The sequence below is a fragment of the Corvus cornix genome, chromosome 5, assembly GCF_000738735.6.
Source record: "Corvus cornix cornix isolate S_Up_H32 chromosome 5, ASM73873v5, whole genome shotgun sequence".
Taxonomy (NCBI): Eukaryota; Metazoa; Chordata; class Aves; order Passeriformes; family Corvidae; genus Corvus; species Corvus cornix.
The window spans coordinates 27,363,535-27,387,451 of record NC_046335.1 but is presented as its reverse complement, the minus strand read 5'-3'; the positions used below and the strand labels follow the sequence as shown (position 1 = coordinate 27,387,451).

General features: G+C 34.9%; 1 protein-coding gene across 5 annotated transcripts in view; it reads right to left on the bottom strand.

Moving 5' to 3' along the window:
* Window positions 1-976: 976 nt before the first annotated feature.
* STRN3 (striatin 3) overlaps window positions 977-23,917 on the bottom strand; it is a 62,583-nt gene continuing 39,642 nt past the window's right edge. For 3 of the 5 annotated variants that reach the window (XM_039551967.1, XM_039551969.1, XM_039551968.1), the window contains 10 exons: window positions 22,481-22,621; window positions 17,435-17,568; window positions 11,539-11,714; window positions 11,362-11,409; window positions 9,515-9,636; window positions 8,711-8,878; window positions 8,319-8,459; window positions 6,295-6,402; window positions 3,930-4,016; window positions 977-3,811 (listed from right to left, as the gene is read on the bottom strand). In XM_039551967.1, coding sequence (XP_039407901.1) covers window positions 3,642-3,811; window positions 3,930-4,016; window positions 6,295-6,402; window positions 8,319-8,459; window positions 8,711-8,878; window positions 9,515-9,636; window positions 11,362-11,409; window positions 11,539-11,714; window positions 17,435-17,568; window positions 22,481-22,621 — 1,295 coding nt within the window. In that variant the 3' untranslated portion in view covers window positions 977-3,641. The remainder of the gene's footprint in view (window positions 3,812-3,929; window positions 4,017-6,294; window positions 6,403-8,318; window positions 8,460-8,710; window positions 8,879-9,514; window positions 9,637-11,361; window positions 11,410-11,538; window positions 11,715-17,434; window positions 17,569-22,480; window positions 22,622-23,917) is intronic. The other 2 variants (XM_039551970.1, XM_039551971.1) reach the window with 1 other exon arrangement.

Sequence of the window (23,917 nt, the reverse complement as noted above, 5' to 3'; positions counted from 1 at the left end):
TTGGATGGGGCAATAACCTATTTAGTGGAAGCTGCCCCTGTCCATGGTGGGGGTACAGGCTTGGAATTAGGTGATCTTTAATGTCCCTTCCATCCCAGGCCTTTCTATGAGTCTATGAAACCAAACAAACAAAAATGCAAGCAGTCAGCACTGTGTGACCAAGGGGCTTTCCACTGATGTGAGATGGGAAGCGCTAGAGCAGCGTGCTATCAGTTTTTAAAGTAAATTAAAGCACATAATAATAAGAGCATGCCTGGACAAAGTGTGCTATCAGTTTCAAAATAAATTAGCATACAATATGCAAAATGGCCTCTGATACCAATTTTCTCCTGGCAAATAAATTGTCCTTAGTATTTCTAAATTGGGGAAGGTTCTTAACCAAGGCTTGTTACACTCTTTTTCATGTGTATTTACTATTTATGTGGACTGCATACCACTATTTATGCTATAGTGGACTACAGTCACCACTGACCTGCTTAAAACAGCAGATCCAACAACAAAAAGCAAGATGGAGACTAAGTCTGTTAACATCAATCACACCCTAAATGCTAAATGTATTATTAAACACATTCAGATATCTTTCCATTCAGGTTCTGAGCACTGGTCCTTTGGGTCTCACAAAAGAGAAGTAAGTAAGTCCTTTCAAAAGTTGAGGTGTTTTTCTAAAAACCATTTCATTCAGCACTATCATTTTCCCCATCACCAGTACTATAGCTCTTCTGTTCTAAAAAACTCAAAACCAACAAATAAAGGTTTTAGCATGTTATACCCCACAGAAAATAAACTAAGACTCTATTAGAAATTTTTGGTAATATTCAATAAATGATTCCTCACAACAGCATTTGATCCACTATGCATTAGTGAACTAAGATGACCATTAATATTTCAATTAAGGAAAATAAGCAAATATTTTTGGTTTTATCATTTCAATTTTAATACAATTTAAAAAAAAAGGTAAATGTTATGCACGGTAATGTTTATTAAACAATCACATTTTATTTAAGCATTAAAATGCAGCAGTCTGGAAAAGCTGCCAGAAACAATGTTTGGCTTCAGAAAAGGCGATTATGAAATTACTTCCAATAAAATTCAAATACTCTCTTGTCTGTTGATTAGATGAATGCTTTAGACTGGAAAGAACAAAAAGTGCAAATCAGCTGAATGTTACTTTCAAAAGTAAAGTCTTAGTGTCCTACAAGCAATTACTGAAAGGCCTCACCTCAATCTTCATGATAAAGGACAAAATCCTCCAATTCCTACACAATTATAATTTACTGTAACATTTCAAGCAATGCAACATTATTACTAAAACAAAATTAATTCCAAAATATAACTGCAGTATTCTGCCTACCATGAGCACCTCTTTCCTTTTTTTTTTTTTTTTTTTTTTTAATTCTAATTTGCTTGACATGAGATGGCATGAAATACAATCTTACTGGAAAACTGGAAACTTACATGGAACAATGCAGTTAAACCACTTATAGGAACATGTTCTAGCTTTAGTTAACTTATACCTAAACACACTACTTTACATGAAAGTATTCATATTGTGGTATTCTGTTTCTGCTGATACACTTTGAGCAAAGTGACTCGTCACAGAATAGGTAAATGTTGACCTTCAGTTTAGTTTTTTGTGCGTCTTTATGGGAGGACTTGGGAAGAAATGGACAAAGGTAAGATAGATGGGCAAATTTTAGGCATTTAGAAATTTTACTTCTTTTTAAATTCAACATAACAATTCAGTGGCAGTTTGAAATAAAAACAGAGTACCTTTCTGGCTCCTAAATCACTTCAGAATCGCATCATATGCAAAGATAATGAAAAACACTGTAATTATCATCTTATAAGGGCTGTAAGAATACACTAGCAATTTTCAATTTGTTCTTGTAAAAATCTTTTAAAACACTGTGGAAACATGTTCTTATATGTGGGTACTGCTGCTTGAAACTGAACAGTTGGTCAACATCCAGACAACCATTAACAATCTTGCAAAAGCAAAGCAGCTTATAAGCGTAATAAACAAATGGTCATTTTGCTAAAATTGAGACCTAATTTAGTAATTTGTAGAATGACTCTTTCAAACTGTGCAACACAAAATAATGTAGCCAACAGTAACATACAGGTACACCATTTAATATTTATTATATGCATTTTATATACATTATTTTTCAACAGCTGTACTTTTGCTATGTGGTACAATCTTAAAAATTTGCTGATTCATAGTTTGTAAAACAGAAACCTTACAAAACTCATCAAAACTCGCAAACTGATCAGAAAAGTTTTGTGGAAGACTAGAAAAAATACTTTTTTGTATTAATCATGCATTACACAAACAAAATTTTTAGTTACATCATAAACTGAAGCACATCTGAAAAATAAAATAAAAGCAGGGAATAACTAGTCAAAACACAGCAGATTTATGAATCTTGAATTAACTACGTTTGTATTCTATTTGAAATGCAAATAAAAATAATTTTCACTCCAAAGGTTTTGAAACAAGATTGGTTTTTTGGAATCAATTCCACTCCAGGTACTTAACCAGAGGAAAAAGAATTTCTTGGTTTGCAACTTTAGAATTATCAAATGTCCCATTTTCTCATTATTTTAGACTGTTCAAAGAGTGCCATAACAGATATACAGGGCCCTTTAACACACTACATAAAAGGATATAAAGACCAACAAAAAGTGAAATAAATAACAATAGGCCATTAGCAAGATGGGTAATCCTTGATAAATAAACTCGTAAATACAGTAAGATGTACAAAATATCACATAGTGATAGGATGCCAAGATTAATTTTTTTTTAAGAGTTCATTCAGGGGTGTTAACCCCTCTGTGTTTCATTAGAACACATTTTACAGTCCTTTATTTATGAAGACAGTTATGCGATGATGATGAATTAGCATCCTTAAGCAAGGACTTAGCTGAGCTGTATTAGGCAAAAGAAGGGAAGATTGTGGTTACACGGCAGCGGGTCAGTGAGATCTCTGTGTTTTAGGGTTCTATAATGCAGAAAAACATTATCAATACAATCTTGAGCACTGTTGTGACAGGCTAAATATATAAAAAGACTTATAAAAACTAGAATTTTATCCAAACATTTTGTGCAACTAATGCTAAAATATTTTAAGTTAAATTTCCTTTTCTTTAAAGCAAAATAAAAGTTTAAAAGGGGAATCTGTGGCATTCAACTGATAAACAGAAGATTACTAAGAGATGAAAAGAAAGCTATTCTTGGAGCTCACTTCCCCCCACAAGAGCACCACATTCCTAACCCTAAGGCAGCACACAGAGTCCAAAATAAAAGTCTTTTGTAAGATCAGACTCCACGTTTGCTTAAAGACACCTAAAGAACAGACATACGCTCAGTTCATATCCAGTCAAGGCTACAAATACTGGTTTTCTTTTTTGTATTTGTCCCCACCCCCCCAAATACAGTAATTACAGTTAAATGAATGAGCCTGACATTGTTCAGGATGTGGTGACTTTTCACCAACTTACACCTGCCCCAATTAAGAGCCTTCACCCAGGCAGATCAGATGTAGTGTCTTATTGGTAACCTTACAATTGATGGCAGTGACGCATTCCCTCTTTTTTGTCCAAACAGACCTGCTGTTATGATGCAGGTTTGTTCTGCTATGTCACACAAATACTTTGGCAAGGGCATCAGCTCCTGCACTGGCAATATATGCTTTTGAAGGATGAAATGCTACATCGTAAATTGATTCATCCAGCTTTTTCCTATGAGCTGTTATTTCTTGCACACAGGTCTTGCTGTCCAAATTCCACAACCTAATGGAACAATCATGGCCTGTTCAGGAAAGAACGAAAGGAAAAAGACAAAAGATAAGGTTATATTTGTCAGAAATTCAGTTCATCATAAATGCAAAATTTATACAGAACATACAGAATATGAAAAAACCCCTTACTTCCAGACATTAAATAGATTCCATTAGGATCTACAGCTAGACTTGTGACAGCATCCAAGTGAGCAACCATAGAATGGATCATTTTACCTAAAAGAAAAATAAACAGTAAATTTCCTGTGAAGTATTGATTATTTGAAAAAAACCAACCCATCCCTATTAAATGCAATATAAGATAACATGCTTATTTAGATTCCGGTAATATTTGAATGGTCCTTCTCCATTAGAAATTACGAAGTTTCAACTGCAGACTCTTATATAAACATAAGGGTAAACAACATACGACTCTCAAAAAAGTATTGTCATTGTAAGCAATCTTTTTATCCACTTGGCATCTTTACTGGCAGCAACAACAATGAAGACCTAAAATGACTGGGTGAGAACCTCAATTTTTAGTCCCTGAAATGTCCTAATAACTGCCCCAGTAGGAGAGAGTGTTGATGAAGCTTTATGAAACAAGACTTACTTAGCCATATCAATGGTCCATCTATCTCTGTCACTGCTAGGAGAGAAAAATAAGGCAACTATAGGCGATACTTGCCCAAAATACTCTCCAGCTTCTAACAATTAACTGTTTGGTTATGCCACAAACCAGAAGGGTTAACTCTGCATTCGACTACTCTTAATGCATTTCTTTTCGCTGACCTCTGTTCCCGGACACTTAATAACATCTTTTAGCACCTCATTATGCTTTTTGGAAGGTGTTCTGGAATGTTTAACTGCACAGAAGAACCACCACCTCCTTTCTGTTTTGAGCCTATCACCTGTTGGGGATTAGCAACTGAACCTCAGTTCATATGTTGAAAAAGAGAGCAAATAAATCCCTGTAAGACCATGACCAACATGAAGTATATCAGCTTTGTTCAGTTGTTCGTCTTCCTGAAGAATCTCAGTCTATTTAGTTTCTAAGATTCTTCCTGAAGAAGCTCAAAGCTACTGAAGATCTTCAATCACCTTTTTAACCATTGTCTGAAACATATTAATTTGGCTATATCCCTTTTGAGACAAGGAAGACTTCATACAAAGTATTCATACAAAGGTATTAAAAATGTTCCCTTTTGCTTTCGATTCCTTTCCCCCCTTCTAATACGCATTTTGCTATTGTGACTGCTAAGCAACAAACTGGTATTTTTATCCAACCTCTTACTATAACTCCAAAGTTCTACTTTGAATAAGAACAGTCAGCCCAGTGATTATTATTTTTTATTACAATGTTTATTTTTCCTTACATGTATCATCTCACATTTATCCACATGGAATTTAATTTGCCTGCTTTTATGTCTATTAAGATCCCCAGTTCTTCCTTGTCAGCCTTCATGTTTAATAACCTAAATTAATGAATGTCAGTTAACTGCCAATATACTGTTCTCTGTTCAGATGGCTCATTACGTTGAACTACTGCTGATCTCTCCAGACCCACCGATATTTTATTCCACAAAAAGACCATTTACTTCTACCCTCTGTTTCCTGTCTTTGACCCAATTATTTTTTCATGCAGATTTTTTCCTTATTCTTTGTTTCTTGAAGTAATAAATATTAATTTCAGCAACATCAACACAATGCATTTAATGACCACAATTCAAATACATATGTTCATGGCAGGTGCAAAGAGGAAAAAACGTCCAGCTTTTTGCTTTCAAAAAAAAAAACCCCAGGAACACCATCCCCTACTGGGCCCAAATCAAACACACTTTAAATGGGGGTTTTGCACGTGGTTACTTTAAGTGAGCCTGATTTTTTTTTTTTCTTCTTCCAACTTCGATAGGATAACATGTAGGAAGTGACAGGTAATTTCACAAACCAGAAGTTTAATTTTGCTCTTACAATTATTCCAACATTTTTGTCATGACAGACAGTGCAGTTTTCCCCTACAGCCTTCTTTACCCTCGTTTTTCCAGATCCTTTTCTGTTTTATAAACTTAATCAACAACTTAAGTATAACACAGGATTTCATTACCACAATGAATTCCGGGTTATTTCTTGCCCTAACAGGTACTAAGCCATCTTTTGTACTACTTTCAACTACCAGTTGAAAAACGTAACTGACACATGCTTAGAGTTAAAAGCATGGAAATGATGAAAAAAGGAACAAAGCAAACGTACTCTACAATTAAAGACCATTTTCTTGTCCCTCACAACTCTCTCTGCCTGTTTTGAGAGTGTTTTCTGACTTTTGAAGTCGCAATTGCAACAGATATCACTATTTCACAGAGAAGGTACTGAAAAGGTTTAATCTTAGAAATACCAGAAGTTCTGTTTTGTGTAAGACTACATGACTAGTAAGTTTTCTACAAATGGATTGCCCCCATCTCATCCAGATTTCTTTAAACATATTCATATGCACAACTTAGGTTCTCTTTATCCTTACCCGTTTTGTTGTCAAAAAATTTGATGTGTCTATCTTCATGTGCTGTGATAGTTACAGGAAGTGTGGGATGACTTACTACCTTGTTAATATGATTATTTGATTGTACACCTGAAAATAAAATAAAAGAATATTCATTTGCCTTAAAGAAAATGTTAAAGTTAAAATGACAGTATTTTAGCATTACACTTTACCATATTAACTAATATTAGGTAAACAACATTTTAGGACCAACGGATCTCCTAAGAAATAAAGCTTCTTGCTTTACAGGATGGGGCAAGTGAGGCAGACTCTAGCCAAAGTACTGTAAGGTTAAAGCTTACAAGTAGTTTACACCCATGAAAGACTCTTTAGAGATAAAACCGAGCAAGTACAGCAGGGCAGCACTAGCCAAGTAGAAACAAACTGTAGCATGTGTAATATATGTTCAGCACACAGCTCTTACACCTACACATCAAAAAATATTTAGCTGGGGGGGAGAAAAAAAGACAGTCACAGAATGGTTTGGGTTGGAACGGACACCTTCTACTAGATCAGAGAATCCAAATAACCGAAGTCAACCTAACCTCTTAGATTCTATCAGATATATGTGTGTCTTCAATTTCAACTTAAACAATGAATGGTTTAAAATCTCTTTAGCAGTCTACAGGATACCCTTTAAAAAAAAAACTTTCTCATCTTGGTATCCCAATTGCTGTGCCTTATTTTTCTTGATTCCATTTAAAAGTTTCTCTTCAGACTAGAAAAGGTATTTCTCCAAATTGTGATGTTCCTTCTCACTTCAATGTCAGGCTTTGCACGAGGTATCTGTAAGATAGCTTTTACACAGTTTTGCAACCTGTGGTGAAGTCTGTAAGTTCAATTATTAAGTAAACTAGACTAATTAGAGGGGAGAAGCAAATTCTCCCGTTGCACTATTCTTTTAGATCACATTTTATAGAAAGGAATGAGCAGGAACTGGAGGCTTTCCTTACGAAACACTTTAGGAGGTTCACGAAAAGTCTTATCTATCTAGAGTTTCATCAGACACATGCAATTAATTCTTAATGAGCTACCTCTCTGTAACACTTTATTTGCAGCAACAAGATTTCTAAAGAGTTCCACAAGAAACTGTGCTTAATCCCAACATGAGCAGAATTCTACCCTAAACTAAATATTCTGTTTAATACATCTATTATTCACCTACTTGTCTTAATATCCTCCATGTCAAGGCTATATGATGAAAAATGTGGTTTAATGAACAAAGCAGACAATTGAATCTTAAAAAATCTTAGAGAACAGTAACTGTCACTTTCACTATCTCTAACTACTTTCAAATCCTGTTAATAGTCATAAAATGGCTTGGGTGGAAGGGATCTTAAATATCATCTAGTTCCAATTTCCCCTGCAACAGGGCACCATTCACTAAACCAGACTGTTTAAAGCCACATTCAACCTGGCCTAGAACACTTCCCAGAGACAGAGCATCCACAATTTCTCTGAGCAACCTCTGCCAGTGCCTCACCACTCTCACAGTAAAGAACTTGTTCCTAATAACTAATCTAAACCTACTCTCTTTCAGTTTGAAGCCATTCCCCCTTGTCTTGTCACCATATGCCCTTGTATCAACAAGTTCCTCTCCAAGTTTCTTGTAGGCTCCTTTAGGTACTGGAAGATCACGATAATGTCTTCCAAGAACCTTCTCCAGACTGAACAACCCCGACCCTTTCAGCCTGTCTTCACAGGAGAGGTGTTCCAGCTCTGGAATCACCCTCACGGCCTTGCTCTGGACTCAGTCCAACAGCTGGGACCCCAGAGATGGACGCAGCACTCCAGGCAGCATCTCACAAGACCAGAATAGAGGGGCTGAAACACCTTTCCACAGTGTTTGTTCCAAGCATCTTTAAGCATCTAACCATCTTTCAAACTGAATGATGCAGAAGAAGAGTAAAATTTTTTTTATTTACTACACCATACAATGAGGTACCATATAATATAACAGGTACCTCATCCAAGATGGCTATTTATTATGGAAGAGCTCTACTTACCAGATTCTACTTGTGATGAAAACATTACCACTGACTGGGATGTTTCTAAATCATAGATGACTGTGCTGCCAGTGTTAAAAGATGCCACCATATGAGCAGGGTCACAACCTATGAAGTCAACTGATGTGGGTATTCCATGCTCTAGAAAGAGCGAAAAATATCTTTAGAAAGATCAAAACACTTTAAAAATTCCTGACAGTTTAAACATTTAAGCTCATACTTCAAAGAAGAAATTTGCACCTTTCTTTAAAGTAATGTTACAGCACCATGATTATTTTATTACAAGTTCCTCCTTTAGCTCTGTTACCTAGTTTGGATAAATGGAGATAATGAGCCTGGATGCATCATCAGCTGCCTCATAACAGATTTTCAAGACCATTGCAAAAAGTTACCTTTCTCTCCGTTGTAAGTGCAAATACAGGGAATTTTTTCCGGTGGGTTCCATAACCTAATAGTGCCATCTGCTGAACAAGAGAGTAAGTGATTCTTTACACCACTGTAAGCAAGACCCCAGACTGCATCTGTGTGAGCAATTAATGTGCCAGCTAGAACGTTTGGCTCTGGAAAAAAAAGTTCAGAAATGAAATCTTTTTAGTGAAGAAACATTAAGTATTTCTTGTACCTCAACAAAAATTAAATTCCACATAAAACAGTTGTATGTCGCCCCTGCCCCTCCTGTCTAAGCAACAGCTAGAATATTACACAAGTCATTTTGCACAACCACTGTCATCCTTCTCAAAAAAACCAACCAACCAGGAAAACAAACAAACAAAAACTCAAACAAAAAAAACCCTACAAAACCAAACCAGCCAACAAAAAAACCCCACAAACAACTGAAACAACATTTATCTTAGTTTTCTGGTAAATTTCCATCAGAAGAAATAAATAACCATTAAGAAGTTGTAATTCTGGTTCAAAATTTTTTGCTTCTCAAAAATATAAGTTATGATTAATTTTTCTTTACTGCATAAATCTCATGAATTCCTAAGTCTCCCTATTACAGTTCTACACAAAGTACATCACCAGTGCAAGTGGGAATAAATAACTAATATTTGCCACACATAAGTAGTTGAAAACACACAGTGTAGCTGATAAATGGCAGTAATATTTCAAAAAAGCTCTAATAAACATATTAACATCAAGTGGAAAAATAATGTTCAAGACATTAAGTTGTTTATCTTTTAAAAGGTACTTACCATAGGTATCATATGGATCCACATTAGGGCTAGGCATGTTCCACCACTGGATGGTTGCATCAATACCACCACTGAAACACTGTTCTCCATTGGAACTAATTGCCAATGACAATACAGGTCCACTATTCAGAGACAGAGAAAAAAGCTGATTGGTAATTGCCTATGGGAGAGAAGTGAAAATCTGGCTATCTGCTTTCAAAAAAACATCTGGATTGGCTTAAGCAGTTACAAACCTCTTCATAGAAACAATTCTATTAAAACATTTTTTAAGTCTCAACAAGTGATATCAACATCTATTAAAATAATGATAAGTAATTAACTAAAACTATGCAAATTGAAGCAATTCAAAGAACACCACCTGATTTCTCAGTGTACCTACACTACAAATGGTGAGTTTCTACAGCGTGTCTATGCCAATCTAATAGCTAGCTGTGCAGAAAGAGGTGGCTGTAGCCCCCCTCCTCCCTGGCAACGATCTTCTCATCCTACTTTAAGGAACAGGTAATAACCTATGCTCCAGGAAACTGGTTCAGAAAAACAAACCTAGAAATTGTACCTTTTGGCCAAATTTAGACTCCTACTGGTTTAACTTCTTCAACCTGCTTGCTGTGATACCACACAAGCACAGGTTGTAGCCCAGGGAGAAAGAGGTATACTACTTTGGACACACTACTACCACAAGTTTAACTGTACTGTAAAACCACATCCCCAAACTAGGTGTCTGGGTCATTTGACAGCCATGCTCATGATAAAAATGAGTGCAGATAAACAAACTAGAATTACATATTTGAAGATGTTGAAAAGGAAGACTACTGGCTGAATCCACCTATATATTTGGTAACACGAAGAATGAAGATGGGCAGAAAGGCAATGTTGCTCAATAATTGCCTGAGGGGAAAAATAGTAAAATTACTTTGCTATATCACACTAGAAGTCATAGGGTGGGGATTAGTTCTGTATCAGAACTTTCCCAAACCTTACTTTGAATATTCACTAACAAATACACAAGTAACAGCTTAAATTTAGACAGAGATCTGGAGAATTCAATTGGTCAGTGACCCCCTGTATTACTTACAAGAACTTCTATTTCAACATGAGGACAAACTGGTAACCCAATCCTGGGGAAGAGCGTTTTATGCTTTAGCTAGTAAGTGCAGAAGTAAGACATCATGTTCTATCATGTGGCGTAAGGGAAGAGGAAGCATGTGTAATTTCCTAATACAAACTATGAATTCATTTTCTTTTTTGTTGTTTTTGAGGCCAGCACAAGAAGTGCCATCCACTTCCCTGCTTATCAAGGAACTCTCTTGAAGCTTACCTGCTAACTGGGTCGGAGAGTGGATCTTTACTTATATAAGCAAAGTACTACTCTGGCTATCAACTGTGTGTTTTTATCTTGCCCTCTTATTGAAAGAAAGCAGAATTCAAAATTAGGAAGTGAAACTCAGGCAGTAATAAAGCAGTTAACACAAGCTGAAAAATCACTAAGACACAGACCTGCATCTGAAGACAGTAGCCAAGACTAGCCTCTACCTTACTCATCTTTTCCACATATTACATATAAAATCCACAGTCCGAGACACGTCTTAGGTGATTACATTATCATCATCTATAATCTCTCCTTTCCACTGCAGCTAAACAAATTTGCCACTTTCTTCTTCTTGTGTTATCATTGACTCTGCAATTCATGACAGGGGCTTGCTTGGTATTAAGCTGCTTTACAAAGTATAATGGGCCTTGTCTAAACAATGTAAAAATAGTATCATTTGTGGCTTTTACACTGAAGTTTTTTATGAATACATGAAATAACAACAATATATTTATCAGCCATGAATAATGTCACTTACATGTGGGCCCTAAATGTGTAGATGGGTTCTACATCTAAAGAGGCACTCCTGAAAGAGAAAGAAGAGTTATTACACTACATGAAATCTTTACTGAAAAATTCTGAAAACATAAGAGTTTAATCAATTTCAAAGGCATGTAAAACACCAGTGATGTTTTATAAAAACCCATATACTTGCTTTTTGGCAGGAACCGTTTTCTGCAAATTCCAAAGTTTTAGAGTATGGTCCTCAGAGGCTGTAACCAGCACAGGCTCTACAGGATGAAAAGCTAATGCTCGCACTCCATCAAAATGACTGCGTAGCGTATACTTAGGGTTCCATGTCTTTCGGAAGGCATCTTTATTGGCTGGCAACTTAAAAGAAGAAAAGCAAAGGTGTAATTTTATCTTGGATTTTAAAATACATCTTTTATATATATATCCCCCCATTTTTTTTGGAAAACAGCCTATGCTTGACTCAGCTAATATATATTCAATCTTAAGTTTGCATTTACCTACTGATTTGTGTGTATATATATATATATATCTATATATATATCTATAACCCCATCTGGCCAGCTAGGCAGTCTGCAACAGTTTCCTTTGACCCAGGCTGGAACGATATATAATGTTAAATACACAGAAGACTTGATTTTCAAAACTGGTTTTAATCCTTTCGTGCAATGACACTAATTCTTCTTCCTTGAAGAAAGAGAAATGTGTCATTGCATATCATGTTGTCTGTACCCCAGGAAGAGATTATAGCTATCAAAAGCTCATTCATCACCTTAACACAATAAAAATCAACTTGAGGTGCTTAGTGAGTGATCTTCCTCAGATGAGTAACTTGACTGAGATTGAAAAGAAACATACATAATTCTTGAATACTTCTACAGGCGAAGGTATGTACACAGAAATAGCTAATCGAAATTTCAATACACATTTGTCATGATTTTAAACATAACATTACACAAATATTTTTTAAGTCTTTAATGAATTTTAAATATATTTGTGAGACAATAACCTAGCTGCTTTGTAAAGCAATATATGCGAACTATACATTTATATACTGGGAACATCCAATTCATACTCTTAACCTATAGACTGTTAGGCTAAAATACAATAATTACAGCTGCTTAGTATTAATTATAGGTAACTCAGAAGAGTTACCATAAAACTTCAAGCCCTTCTAGATTGCAAGAGACTGATTTACATCTTTTAATACAATTTATATTTATGTAGCAAGCAGATCCTTAGAAGACTACATCCCATCCTAAGCCTCCATCGTAAAGAGGCAACATGTCCAGGTACTTCTCTCTTTTTATAAAGGCAGTTTAGAAAACTGACTTGAATTAGATGAACAAAATAAGCAAACTAAGAATGAATGGCAACTAATTGTATCCTTCTCCTTACAAATTATCTATTCAGCATGTAATTGTCAAAGTATGTTTCTTGACTGTAGGCCACAATATCTTGACATCTCAAGCTAATTTCAGCAACACTAATAAGAAATTAAATCTCCCGTAGCTAATAAAATCTTACTACCTTATATCTGTCAGGACTGAAAATAATCAGACAGTAGTGTAACAAGTACTGTAGTAAGTATTCCTGGACCAAATCTATAACCTGGATTGAATCATCACTACTCACTCAAACCAAATTCAATTCTATCCAACAAAACAAACAGGCTCAGTTAATAAAATTTACTGTTCTGAGTTACAGATGGGCAGACATTTGCTTTTCCATTATATTACTGTAAATTTCAGTCCTACGTGCAAACTTTACCTAATTCTGATCAAGTCACAGAAACTTGTTATACCAGACATGTAACCTGAATTTTTAGGGTTTTTTTAATACCAACCAAGAAATACATATAAGAACAAAGCATTTTGTTTACAATCTTCCTACTTCAGAGTGCACTGAAGACTGCAATACTTTTATCGAGATTTAAGTTAATTAGCACTACACTGCATATTATATACAAGCTTTTTAAAAAGAATAATCTTCTGTTTCGGGAAGCAGAGCAGAGTGGAATTCTGGAGTTCTGCATTAAACATAACAGATCTTGGACCAAACTGTTGATTTATTTGCCTCCCCAAATAGATAAGAGAAGTGGGGGGGAAAAAGAGAAAAAAAAAAAAAAAGAAAAAAAGAAAAAAAAAAGGTATTTTCCTAGCAAATAGAGTTCCTTGATATTTGAAATCCTCATTATGTAACATATTCACCTACCTAGCTAACTTATGCTGCCTCATGTACTTGTGGTGATCCGGGCCTTAGAGAAATTAAAGCCAAATTTTGAAATACCAATCCTTAATTTTAGCACATGATACATCCCAGATTACACAGAAAATTTTCAATTTTTTGGGTGCAATATGCATCCACATGACAATAATTTCTATTACAGTTGTGATGAAAAGTCATTCAAGAAAATCGGAACTGGATACAGTAATCCTTATTTTTCAAAATATGAAAAGGGTTAATTATATCTTTTTTGGTTTCTTTCTTAAAAGGGCTGCTGCAAGGGTAATTTTGTTTTCAGCAGTACAGAGAAATCTGCTAAAATGCAAGGTACAGAATTTACACAAGTTATGAAAAGTAAGGTATATTTCTTATTTAAAGTATAGATTTGAAGCCTTAATTTTTTTAAAACAGACTGGAACATCTTGTTTCTTTTAAGAAGACGCCACATACTCTTCATTAGAAATCTAGTTATATATAAACCAATTCTTAAAAATTCTTTTCCTTATCCATGTTTCTAATGGATCCTGATATCCTTACTGCAAAAGTAGGAGAACAACTGATACATCTTTAAAGAGGTCCTTGCAATCTCTAAGAAAAACAGCTAACCAGTAATGTAGTTCCAAAAAACCAAATAAAAAACTCAACCCCACCTCAGAAAAACATAGTCAAGGACTTGGAAAAGGGATTTGATGATTACAAAGGATAAATGGGAGATTATTCCACAAAATGGGCCAGAGGAATAACAGAAAAGTAGTAAAATGCAACAGTGTATATCAATGTTCTAAAGTGTGACATCTCAAAAGCCTCTCAAAATATAAGGCATAGATGGACACACTGCCCTCCTGAGTCTTGATGCCCTACTCTGTGTGTGTGTATATATATATATACACACACATACATACACATACACACAGTCAACATAACCAATGTCACGACAAGACAGACTATGGAACCATACAACTTCACTAGCTGGTCCTCCCTTTTTCCATGAACTTCAGTGGACTTTACTATAGACCAAGAAGGATCAGCTGAATCCTTGATTCTCATCCTCTGTTGACAAACACAGAAAATAGTACATTCTACAAAAAAAAAAAAAAGTAGTTGTCCCCCTGCCCAAATCCACCCAACACTCAGACAAAAACTCTGCCTAGGTCAGGAGACACAAAACACCTTACATGTCCTAAAAACCTTTACTGCAAAATCCCCTTAAGCTTGGATCAAAATGAAAAAAAAAACATACAAACCATACACCACAAGAAATTGCTAAACAGATGCAATCAGAATTGGAAACGCCTGCTTTATTATTCTTGCTCAATCTAACCTAATAAAAATCTCTTTTTGTCTTTGTATTTTTTGTCTGTATAGGATCACAAACAACCCATTCATTCTGCCTTGTAAAGCACAGGCAAACCAGACTGAAACTACACCTTAGCTAAACAAACACAAACCAAAACCAGCTCCTTCCCACCAAAAAAAAAAGGCACCAGGGAATGAAGATCTTCCCTGCCCCTGCTGTGAACAGAATCCTAACACATAGTAAGGAGACATGCATTTCCCTGTCTCAAACAAGTACTCCCCAACAGCAAACAGAAAATTTAGAAAACAATAATTAATAACTGCAGCCAGTGTCTTTTTATGTTTTAATGTTACTTTTTCTTCATAATGTTGTAACTTATTGGAGTTTTCCAAGTTTACATGCTCTGATAAAGGAAAGCTTTCCATTTTTCAGTCAGTCCTACTGCAGAAAAACACCATTCTCTGCTGCTATGGAATCCAAAAATATACAAATGGGAGCATTTGATTTGGCAACATTATTCCCTCAACATAAAAACAACTACATGCACTGAGGTCAACGTAAATAGCCAGATAATGAGAAAGACATGACTTGAGATGACTGTACAGTTTAACAGATGACCAGTCTCGGAGACAACCTGTGCATTTAATCAAACATACAGAAATCTTTTGAGCTACAGTTGAAATTCCTAGGATTTATACTTAACCCCCATCCGGCATTCATATCCTCTCCTTTTCAAAATACAACACTCATCAAGGAGTGATACATAAAAGCTAGTGGAAGCCTGTCGTGACTTTATTTATTCATGCACTCTAATGGCTCACAAAAGCTATTTGAAGAACATGAACCTATTGGGAGCAAATGCATTAAGTGTTCTGGTTTGAGGTTTTTTTATTGTTGCTGCTTTACTTACACATTAACTCCTTGTCTGAAGATATACTGGAAAAGGAGGTGACTTCAGCTAAGCTTAAAAAGGCATTAGACTAAGATGCCCTACAAGTACCGGATTACAGGTACAGGGTAAGACATGGTCTTATTGTGCTGCAAATCCATAGCTATGAGGAAACAACTTCAGAAATTAAGAACTATCAAGGAATTTTTAACCTGAAGAAACACTGTGATGAAGAACTAATAGCACCTGAATTTCAGTCTCTTCAGATTCATGACAGGACAGTGTCTTCTTAAATATAAAAAATTCTTGCCACCTGTGTTATTTTTGTTTTTTCTGACACATGAAGTCAGAAGCCACCGTGCATTTTTCAGCTATGCTTTAAAAGGAAGAAAATATCCTAAGAGTACTGAGAAAGGAGGACTGGACAAGAAGCAGGGAAACCAAGTGACAATTATGGCCAATCACACCTCATATGCGGTGAATGGTCCAGTAAGAAAACAAAACCCTACTTCTATCTTTTGTCTTCTGTATATATCACATATAAGAGCATGAAATAGCCTCTTCCCACTCACCTCCCAAACCAAGCTGAAATTAAAGAACTTCTAATTAAGTGAGAAAACTTTGAAAATTCAACTACATCGAAAAAGTACAATCAACTTCACGTACAGGATAACTAACACCTTCCAGCCTTCAACAAATGTGCGAAGTACTGCCTTCTACTGCAAATTTCTTTTTAGCTCAGGCAGCACTTCATATTTGTGTATTTATCAGTTACTCTCTAAGTTTCCCAACAGCAAAGGTTAACTTTTATTCTGCATCACTCTTCACACCACAGAAACCATTTTGTCAGGTTTGTCACAAGTAGCACAGAGTCTCGTGTAACAGTTTGATCAGCTGGTATCAATTATATTCATTGTAATGCTTTCTGACTTTAGTCCTGGCTCACCTGTAAATATCCCTCCATCTCGGAATAAGCAAAATGGCTACACACTGTTTTATAAAGAAGTTATACCTCACAAAAGACAGGAATACACTGCAAAGTTGCAATCTGCAGTCAAGCCAATATTACAAGACATTTTAAACACAATACTGCATGCAAAACTTACCTGAACACTTCCCTAACCAGCCATCCAATGTTAATAGCCAATGAAAAAGTCATTTAACACTACTGGTAGAAGCTTAATGCATATGGTCAAAGGAATATCAGAACACTCTAGATTATAATAAAAATACCCCCTAAAAGCTTACATCTGAAATACACTACTATACGTAGTCTATGCTGTTAACACTACTTACTCATCAAAAGGACAGCAAATAAATAAGTTAATATCAATATTTGTGTTCCATGCCATGTCTACTCAATACTCCATTTCAGTGTGTAACTATTGTTTTGTTATGGTAAGACATTAATATGTATTTTATGTCATAACACATTCCCCCCCCAGTGACAAAATCTGAATTAAATTATTAACATAGAAAAACCCCAAGTCATCTCACTTAATTCTGGTTACCCAAATTACTTAGCTCATTCACAAGGAGCATGCTCTCTCCTTTCAAGTAACAGCTTTTACTAATGAAGTGCATCAGTAATATTCAGGGTGGAGGAGAGGGGACCCAACTATTATTGGTTAAGCTGTGTAAAGAATTTTAAAATAAAATTGCACTTACATCATAACTATAGTCTGCATCATTTGTAACTGTCAAGTCTGCAAGGTCTCCAAGGCCCAGAACACTTAACAACACATCATCAGAACCCATAATAAATGACTTGCCTCCTCCAGGTGGAAACGTTATTGGCTCAGCTACAAAGAACAAAACAGTTTCTTTAAGTCTCAATATAATAATTCAAACTGATGAAAAGCTGTATTATTCATCACTTAATAGCAAAGCAGAGCTTAGAACTGAACTTATATATACTACATACAGCCCCAACTAAAAAAAAAAGTATGAAGACACGCACACATGTGCAAACACACACACATTATACACACAATTCTTGCATCATGCTTTGTAATTTGATTTCAACTTACTTTACAGAGGTGTTAATACTGACAAGTGACTTGACTGACATTAATTTACACTGCAATATCAAATGTACATCCCAGGTCCCCAAATTCTCAGCTGAGTTTTTCATTCATTGCACCATGCTTCCTGCCTTCTATCCACTTGCAAGTAAGTCTTTGTGTTTTATACTAGTCAAATATTTCTACTTGCATACTGAAGTATTTTTTAATCGCTCAAGCAAAAGACTCCTGCAAAACATCTCTTCTACTCTGAGATTTTTCAGACAACTGAAAAAAAATCTATTATTTATTTCCTGTGTTAGTTTCTCGTCATGATTTTGGATTCTAATTTTAAAGTATACTCAACTGATACGTTGTCTAGCTATGCCTTCCTCAAATTAAAATTTAACATTTCTGTTAATTATCATTTAGAATGAAAAGAAGTTATATATAGCTATTCACTATGAATTCCCATCTGAATAATAAAGTTATATATATTCACCCATATTCTTTACACTCTTCAACAATTCTGTAAATCTCCCTCAACCCACAAATATCAATTTAGCAGTAAGGAACAGCAACGAAGGCTTAAACATTGTAACACTTTAGCACATTTTAGAAGCTACTTTTACTTCTCAGTTTTCCACTTAGAAATAGCAACGCTTGTTAAGTAGCGTATGTAAAAAAAAGGTATGTGTGAACTTGAACTAAGTATAATCATCTGCAAAATATGTTAAATGATATTTGACATCTTGAAAAATTAAACTTGCTTGACTTCTGAATTTCACTGATTTGGCAGAGAGAGTTATGGCCTCAGTTTAATGCCACGCCTAATTTCTGATCCTCCTAGAAAACCCTTCAATCTCTGAGAATATAGTTCCCAGTTTCTTGGGATTTTGTCTCACAAAAGAAGTTCCAAACAGGAGCACTAATAATTAACTCATTCCTGTTTAGAACACACATCTCTATTATTCCATATTGCCACTATCTGAATGGTAACCTAGGTCTGTTCCACTCCTGCTGGAAGTGACTGAAACCAGGCGTAAATTTATAGATGTCTGGCACCACTGCTAGGGCTATGCAAAGAGGAGCCAGTCCAGCTAGATCAAAATACATCACTTCTCAAGAATAAAACAGGTTCTAATGCTTCAGAACTATTGTACTATTAAGAAATGTAACCTCATTAGCACAGTCAACATAACCATTTGTGAGAATCTAAGAATATAATCTATATAAGAACACAGACTGCTGTTCCTATAATTGCATAAAAAGAGCTAACAATATTTTAACTATACACAATCACCTGTTTTAAAAATATTCACAATCCATACAGAGGTTTAACTTGTAAGAATGTAACATTACATTAACAGCCCAAAATGGCTTACCATGCCCTTATATGAATAAGCTTTTCATTTCCATTAGTAATTTACTAAAACTCTACATTTGACAGTCTACTACAAACAATTTATAATTCATAAAAAGCCATATTCCTACAAAACACCTATTTACTTTCCTGTTACTCCTATTTGATCTTTAGGACAGGCCCATAAGGTTTACGTAAGCCCCGTAACTTGTGATACTAACTCTTTGTGAAATTAATGTCACCTGACCTTAACAGATCAACCTTCCTATGCTTTATACTAAAAATTAAGGACTACCACATTAGGAACTTATACTACAAATTCATCAAGCTTTGTTTGCATGGGTGACTATCTCTTTACTTAAAGCTTCAAAATTAATGCTACTTGAAATTCACAAGACTATTTCTCAATACTAAAGTTGCCAGTATGTGCATACAGTGTGTTCTACAATTCATTTGCACATTTTATATTTTAAAGTGAGGCATATTTGAGAAGTTTAAAAAATGGTTGCAAACTGCTTTTGTAAAAAGGAAAAGGCAGAATAGTAACACAATGAAAAATACATGATGTTACAGCTACTAAAAATAAAGACCCACATCTTCACATATCAAAAACAATGCATCAATTGATATATGCAAATGGTAGTTAAATATATGACTTTTTAATGCTTTTCATCTAGAAAAAAAATCCAAGTATGCTAACACACAGTACAATATTATTCTCATAGCATAATATAAATGTTTAACTGAGTTTGCAATCAATAAAGTAAAAATGTGGTAGTACAAGTTCCTTTGTAGGTGAAACTAGGTGAAATAAATACTGAAATACAAAATCGTATTATTGAATATTTGCTTAGCCAATCCTAACCAGCACTTCTTACCTTCAAGCTCTTGACATCATACATAATTAAGTCAAAATCAAGCTGTAATATTTGTACAAACTACTCTGATCAGATATGTATGTTCATATAGGCTGTTGTTGTCTGCTGTACGACAGGACATCTTTACCTTGTTTTCCACAAAGTTAATATGTGGTACACCAAAAGCAGCTATTCATACCCAAGCAATTATCTATTACTGCTTTTTTCTGTCAATCTGTAGATTGACACCTCTGCAATCTGTAGATATTAAAACTGAAAAACAACCAGTGAAGAAAGTAATTCTCTGTACACTGGATGGAAAATCATGTTGATACCATTTCTGAAAGTCATACAATATGTTGAAATGGAAACTCCAATTTCTCATGGCCAAAATTATCAAGTGAAATTATGGCATAACATCGTATTTAGCCAGGCAGTTGAGAGTGAAAAAAAAAACCCCAACAAAAACCTAACTCTCACACCTTTAGAGGTATGAAAGGTGTATTCCAAGCCAGTTAGAGCCAGTTACTCCCTGAACTCCCCTTCAAGAAAAAATTATCAACCACTGCCTCAGAACTGTAACACTTCAAATTGTAACATAAAACTTCCATCCAGTCACAAGAAAATCATGGTTTGATAAAATCCATCAGCATAGGCTAGTGCGTCCCAGGAAGAAAGCCTAAAATTATCTGCAAAATCTTAGCTTTTAAAATACAGCTGAATAAATAATTGAGTAAAACTTGTATTTGTACCGCATGGAGCAAAATCTGTATTTTATGATAATGAAGTATTTGGCCTTTTAACTCACACATGAGGAATTCAAATACAACACTGCCTGTTTGTTTGCAGCTTTGCACCTTATGGTACAGACAAAAGGTCAAAAAGCCACCTAGCATTCAGGATAGAAATAGCAGAATTTACACTCTAATAATCAAGTTTAAAAACAACGCAGAAACCACAATGAGCAGGTAAGATGATAGACATTAATATTACTACTCTTAATGAATAAAGCCCAAACTACACCAACAAGTTAAAAACATATGGACACATTAAACAGTGTGAAAATATAAACATTAAAGCAGTTTATTTGAACAGTGTGAACAATCTTTACTTGAAGGGTAACACAGTGTTTGTGCTACAAGAATGAGGCACTGAAAGTAAGTCCCTATCAAATTCAAATTTAGCATCTATTTCTTCAAAAAGATTGCTTTGTCCAGTATTATTTTAGATGTAAAGCCTCTACCTGAGACAACGGCCCTGTCCATAACAAGGTCTGTGTTCCCTTGCACAACATGTATGGCCTAAGAAAAACAGCCGAAGACAGACCTAGAAAATTGTAACTGTAGGATCACATGGCCTTAATATCTAAACATGGCTAAAAGGCAACCTAAAGCCTGTAAACACTAAACCTAAATACAACCTAATTGTATATCTACAAGTTTTAGCAAGTGTATTTTCACCTGTAGATTTTTCAGTTGCATTCCACAAGTAAATTTAATACTGGTTCATCTTGAAGTTGGAGATAAAAACAAAGATGAAAAGGAAGGCAGTAAAAAAGACAACTTTGGTAAAATGACAGTTTGGGAGAGCAGCAAAAAAACCTCCTTGAACCATGGTTTTGGTTTTTTTTTCTGCTTGCCTGGTGACAGGCATTTGTGAGGCCAAGGGTGAAGAAGAACAGGTGAACCAACAGATTACTGGAATTAGTAGTAATGCAAATTCCATTTCTGCTATAGCTGATACCATACCAGGTCTTATGGGTCGAAGATCATTCTCAAAGAGCCAAATCTGAATACATCTGAGTATTTTGAATGAATATGTTCTATGTAGAGGACAATTTAGAAATTAGAATGGTATTCTAATTTCAAAGCTAATACAGGAAAATCATTCCTTTAAAACAAAAAACTTAAAAGCCAAATACAAGGTTTTTGACTTTAGATATAATAGCTTGCCACTAATTTCCACTGTCAAAGATAAACCTGAAACTGAAACAAATACTTTGTAAAGAAATAGTGTCTTTGTAAATTTGTGTATGTAGAGCAAGGGAATTTTATAAAAGAGAACATTAAATTTGAGGAAAAGAGACCTAATTAGTCCCATAACTAAAATCACCACTTTTCATTTTAAAATCCAAACTGTGCATCAAATGTTAATACTCACCTTTTTTCCCCTCAAAAAATAACAACCTATTTGTGAAAGGTTTTGCTAATGGGGGAGGGAGGGTCTGCAAACAGGGATTTAATAGTGAATAGTGTCAGAACACACTGCTGTACATTAAGTTATTTAAAAATACTTACGAAATAATGGTGAGTTATGATAAGCCACAAAAACTCAAGCCATATTCTCACAAAACCATTTGAGAAGAATCGCAAATAAAATAATGTGGCAATCTGCAACTGCATTAAGCTCTATAGAGGGGAAAATAAAATGACAGCGTGTGCTCTCTAAAAGAAATCTCCTGAAATATAGTAAGTAGCTGAATTTTTTGTACCTTCCTCTGCTCTTGCACCTTCATGATCAGTCATTCTAGAAGAGGGTGACCTAGATTGATTAATGATTCCTGAAGGGATGTGGGGTATCTCATCATCGCCCAGATCAGCTATCATGTCGTGAAGTTTTGTCCTGTTGACTCCTGTAAATTAATGTCAGCAGCAAAAATTCATTTGATTGCTACCGCTTGACTTGACTGAAGTCTAAAAATCCATTAAATAAGAATAATTACTGACGGGACCTCCTTAAAATAAATAGTGCTTTGCTTTTGTTTAGTAATATTTTGGAAATCAAAAGCAGGAGTTAATACATCAAATCTGAAAACTACATGCAAACATTTTTAATTCACTAAATCAAAGAATAACTCCTTTGTTTTCTGCAGAACTATTCTACAGTTTCCTGTAGGAAAGAGAAAAAAAAAATCATCTTACAGCCCTACTGAAAAGTCAAGCCAAATATTAAAAGAACATTCACTATTAAACATAAAACGTATTAATTAAACATTTTCTAACAATATTACACAACTTTACTAAACAATTTAACATTAAAAAACAGAGTGAAAATTAAAAATAAGCTTAAAAATGAGAGCAAAACTACAGACAACTCATAATGGGGGTGCAACAAACAATTAACTTTCCCTGCTTTGAATGGTATTTAAATTGTATGAAGTGTTTGTTAAACACAAGAGCAAGAATGCTTCCGCCACTGTATGAAACTGTAGATGTGTATTATATTACAATTATAAAAGCATGCCTCTAGAAGCAAAGCGTTCTGAATTATATGTGCATTTAATTATGTAGACATCAGCAAACAAAAATAGTATAATTTGAAATATTTTAAAAATAGTAAATCCATTCCTGCTTTCACCTTTATAGCTTCCATGCCAAAAAGTCAAGCTTCAATCAAAGTGTATTTCAGTGAGAGAACCTCTTTAAAGAAAACAATCCACAATAATGAAAGACATAACCAAATTTTAACCAATAAAACAGCCCTTCCTGGGACTGCAAGCAGAGATAATGAGGACCATTTAGTAAGGAAGCATTGGTGAACAAGTTCTTATACTGAGGTGACATGTATCACATTTATTAAAAAGGAAAATGAAACTAAACCAAAGCCTTTATTGTCAAAAAGGTAAAATGTAAACACTATGATTACAGGTCACTTGTCAAAATCAGAACTGTTCATTCAAACAGTTAAACACCAAAATACACTCTTTCAAAAAGTATCTGATCATTTCAGATCTTACTGGTTTAAATTAATGTGTTCAAAAATAAGTATCCATGAATAACAGACTTCTCTAAAGATAATGGAGAATTCCCTGCAGAGAGGGATGACAACAAAAAATATTTTTTGAAGCAGAATTATAGCAAGTATACCTCACGTACCCCTAGAAGGATGCTATGTAACTATTCTAATTAATATTTGCAAAACATTCTCA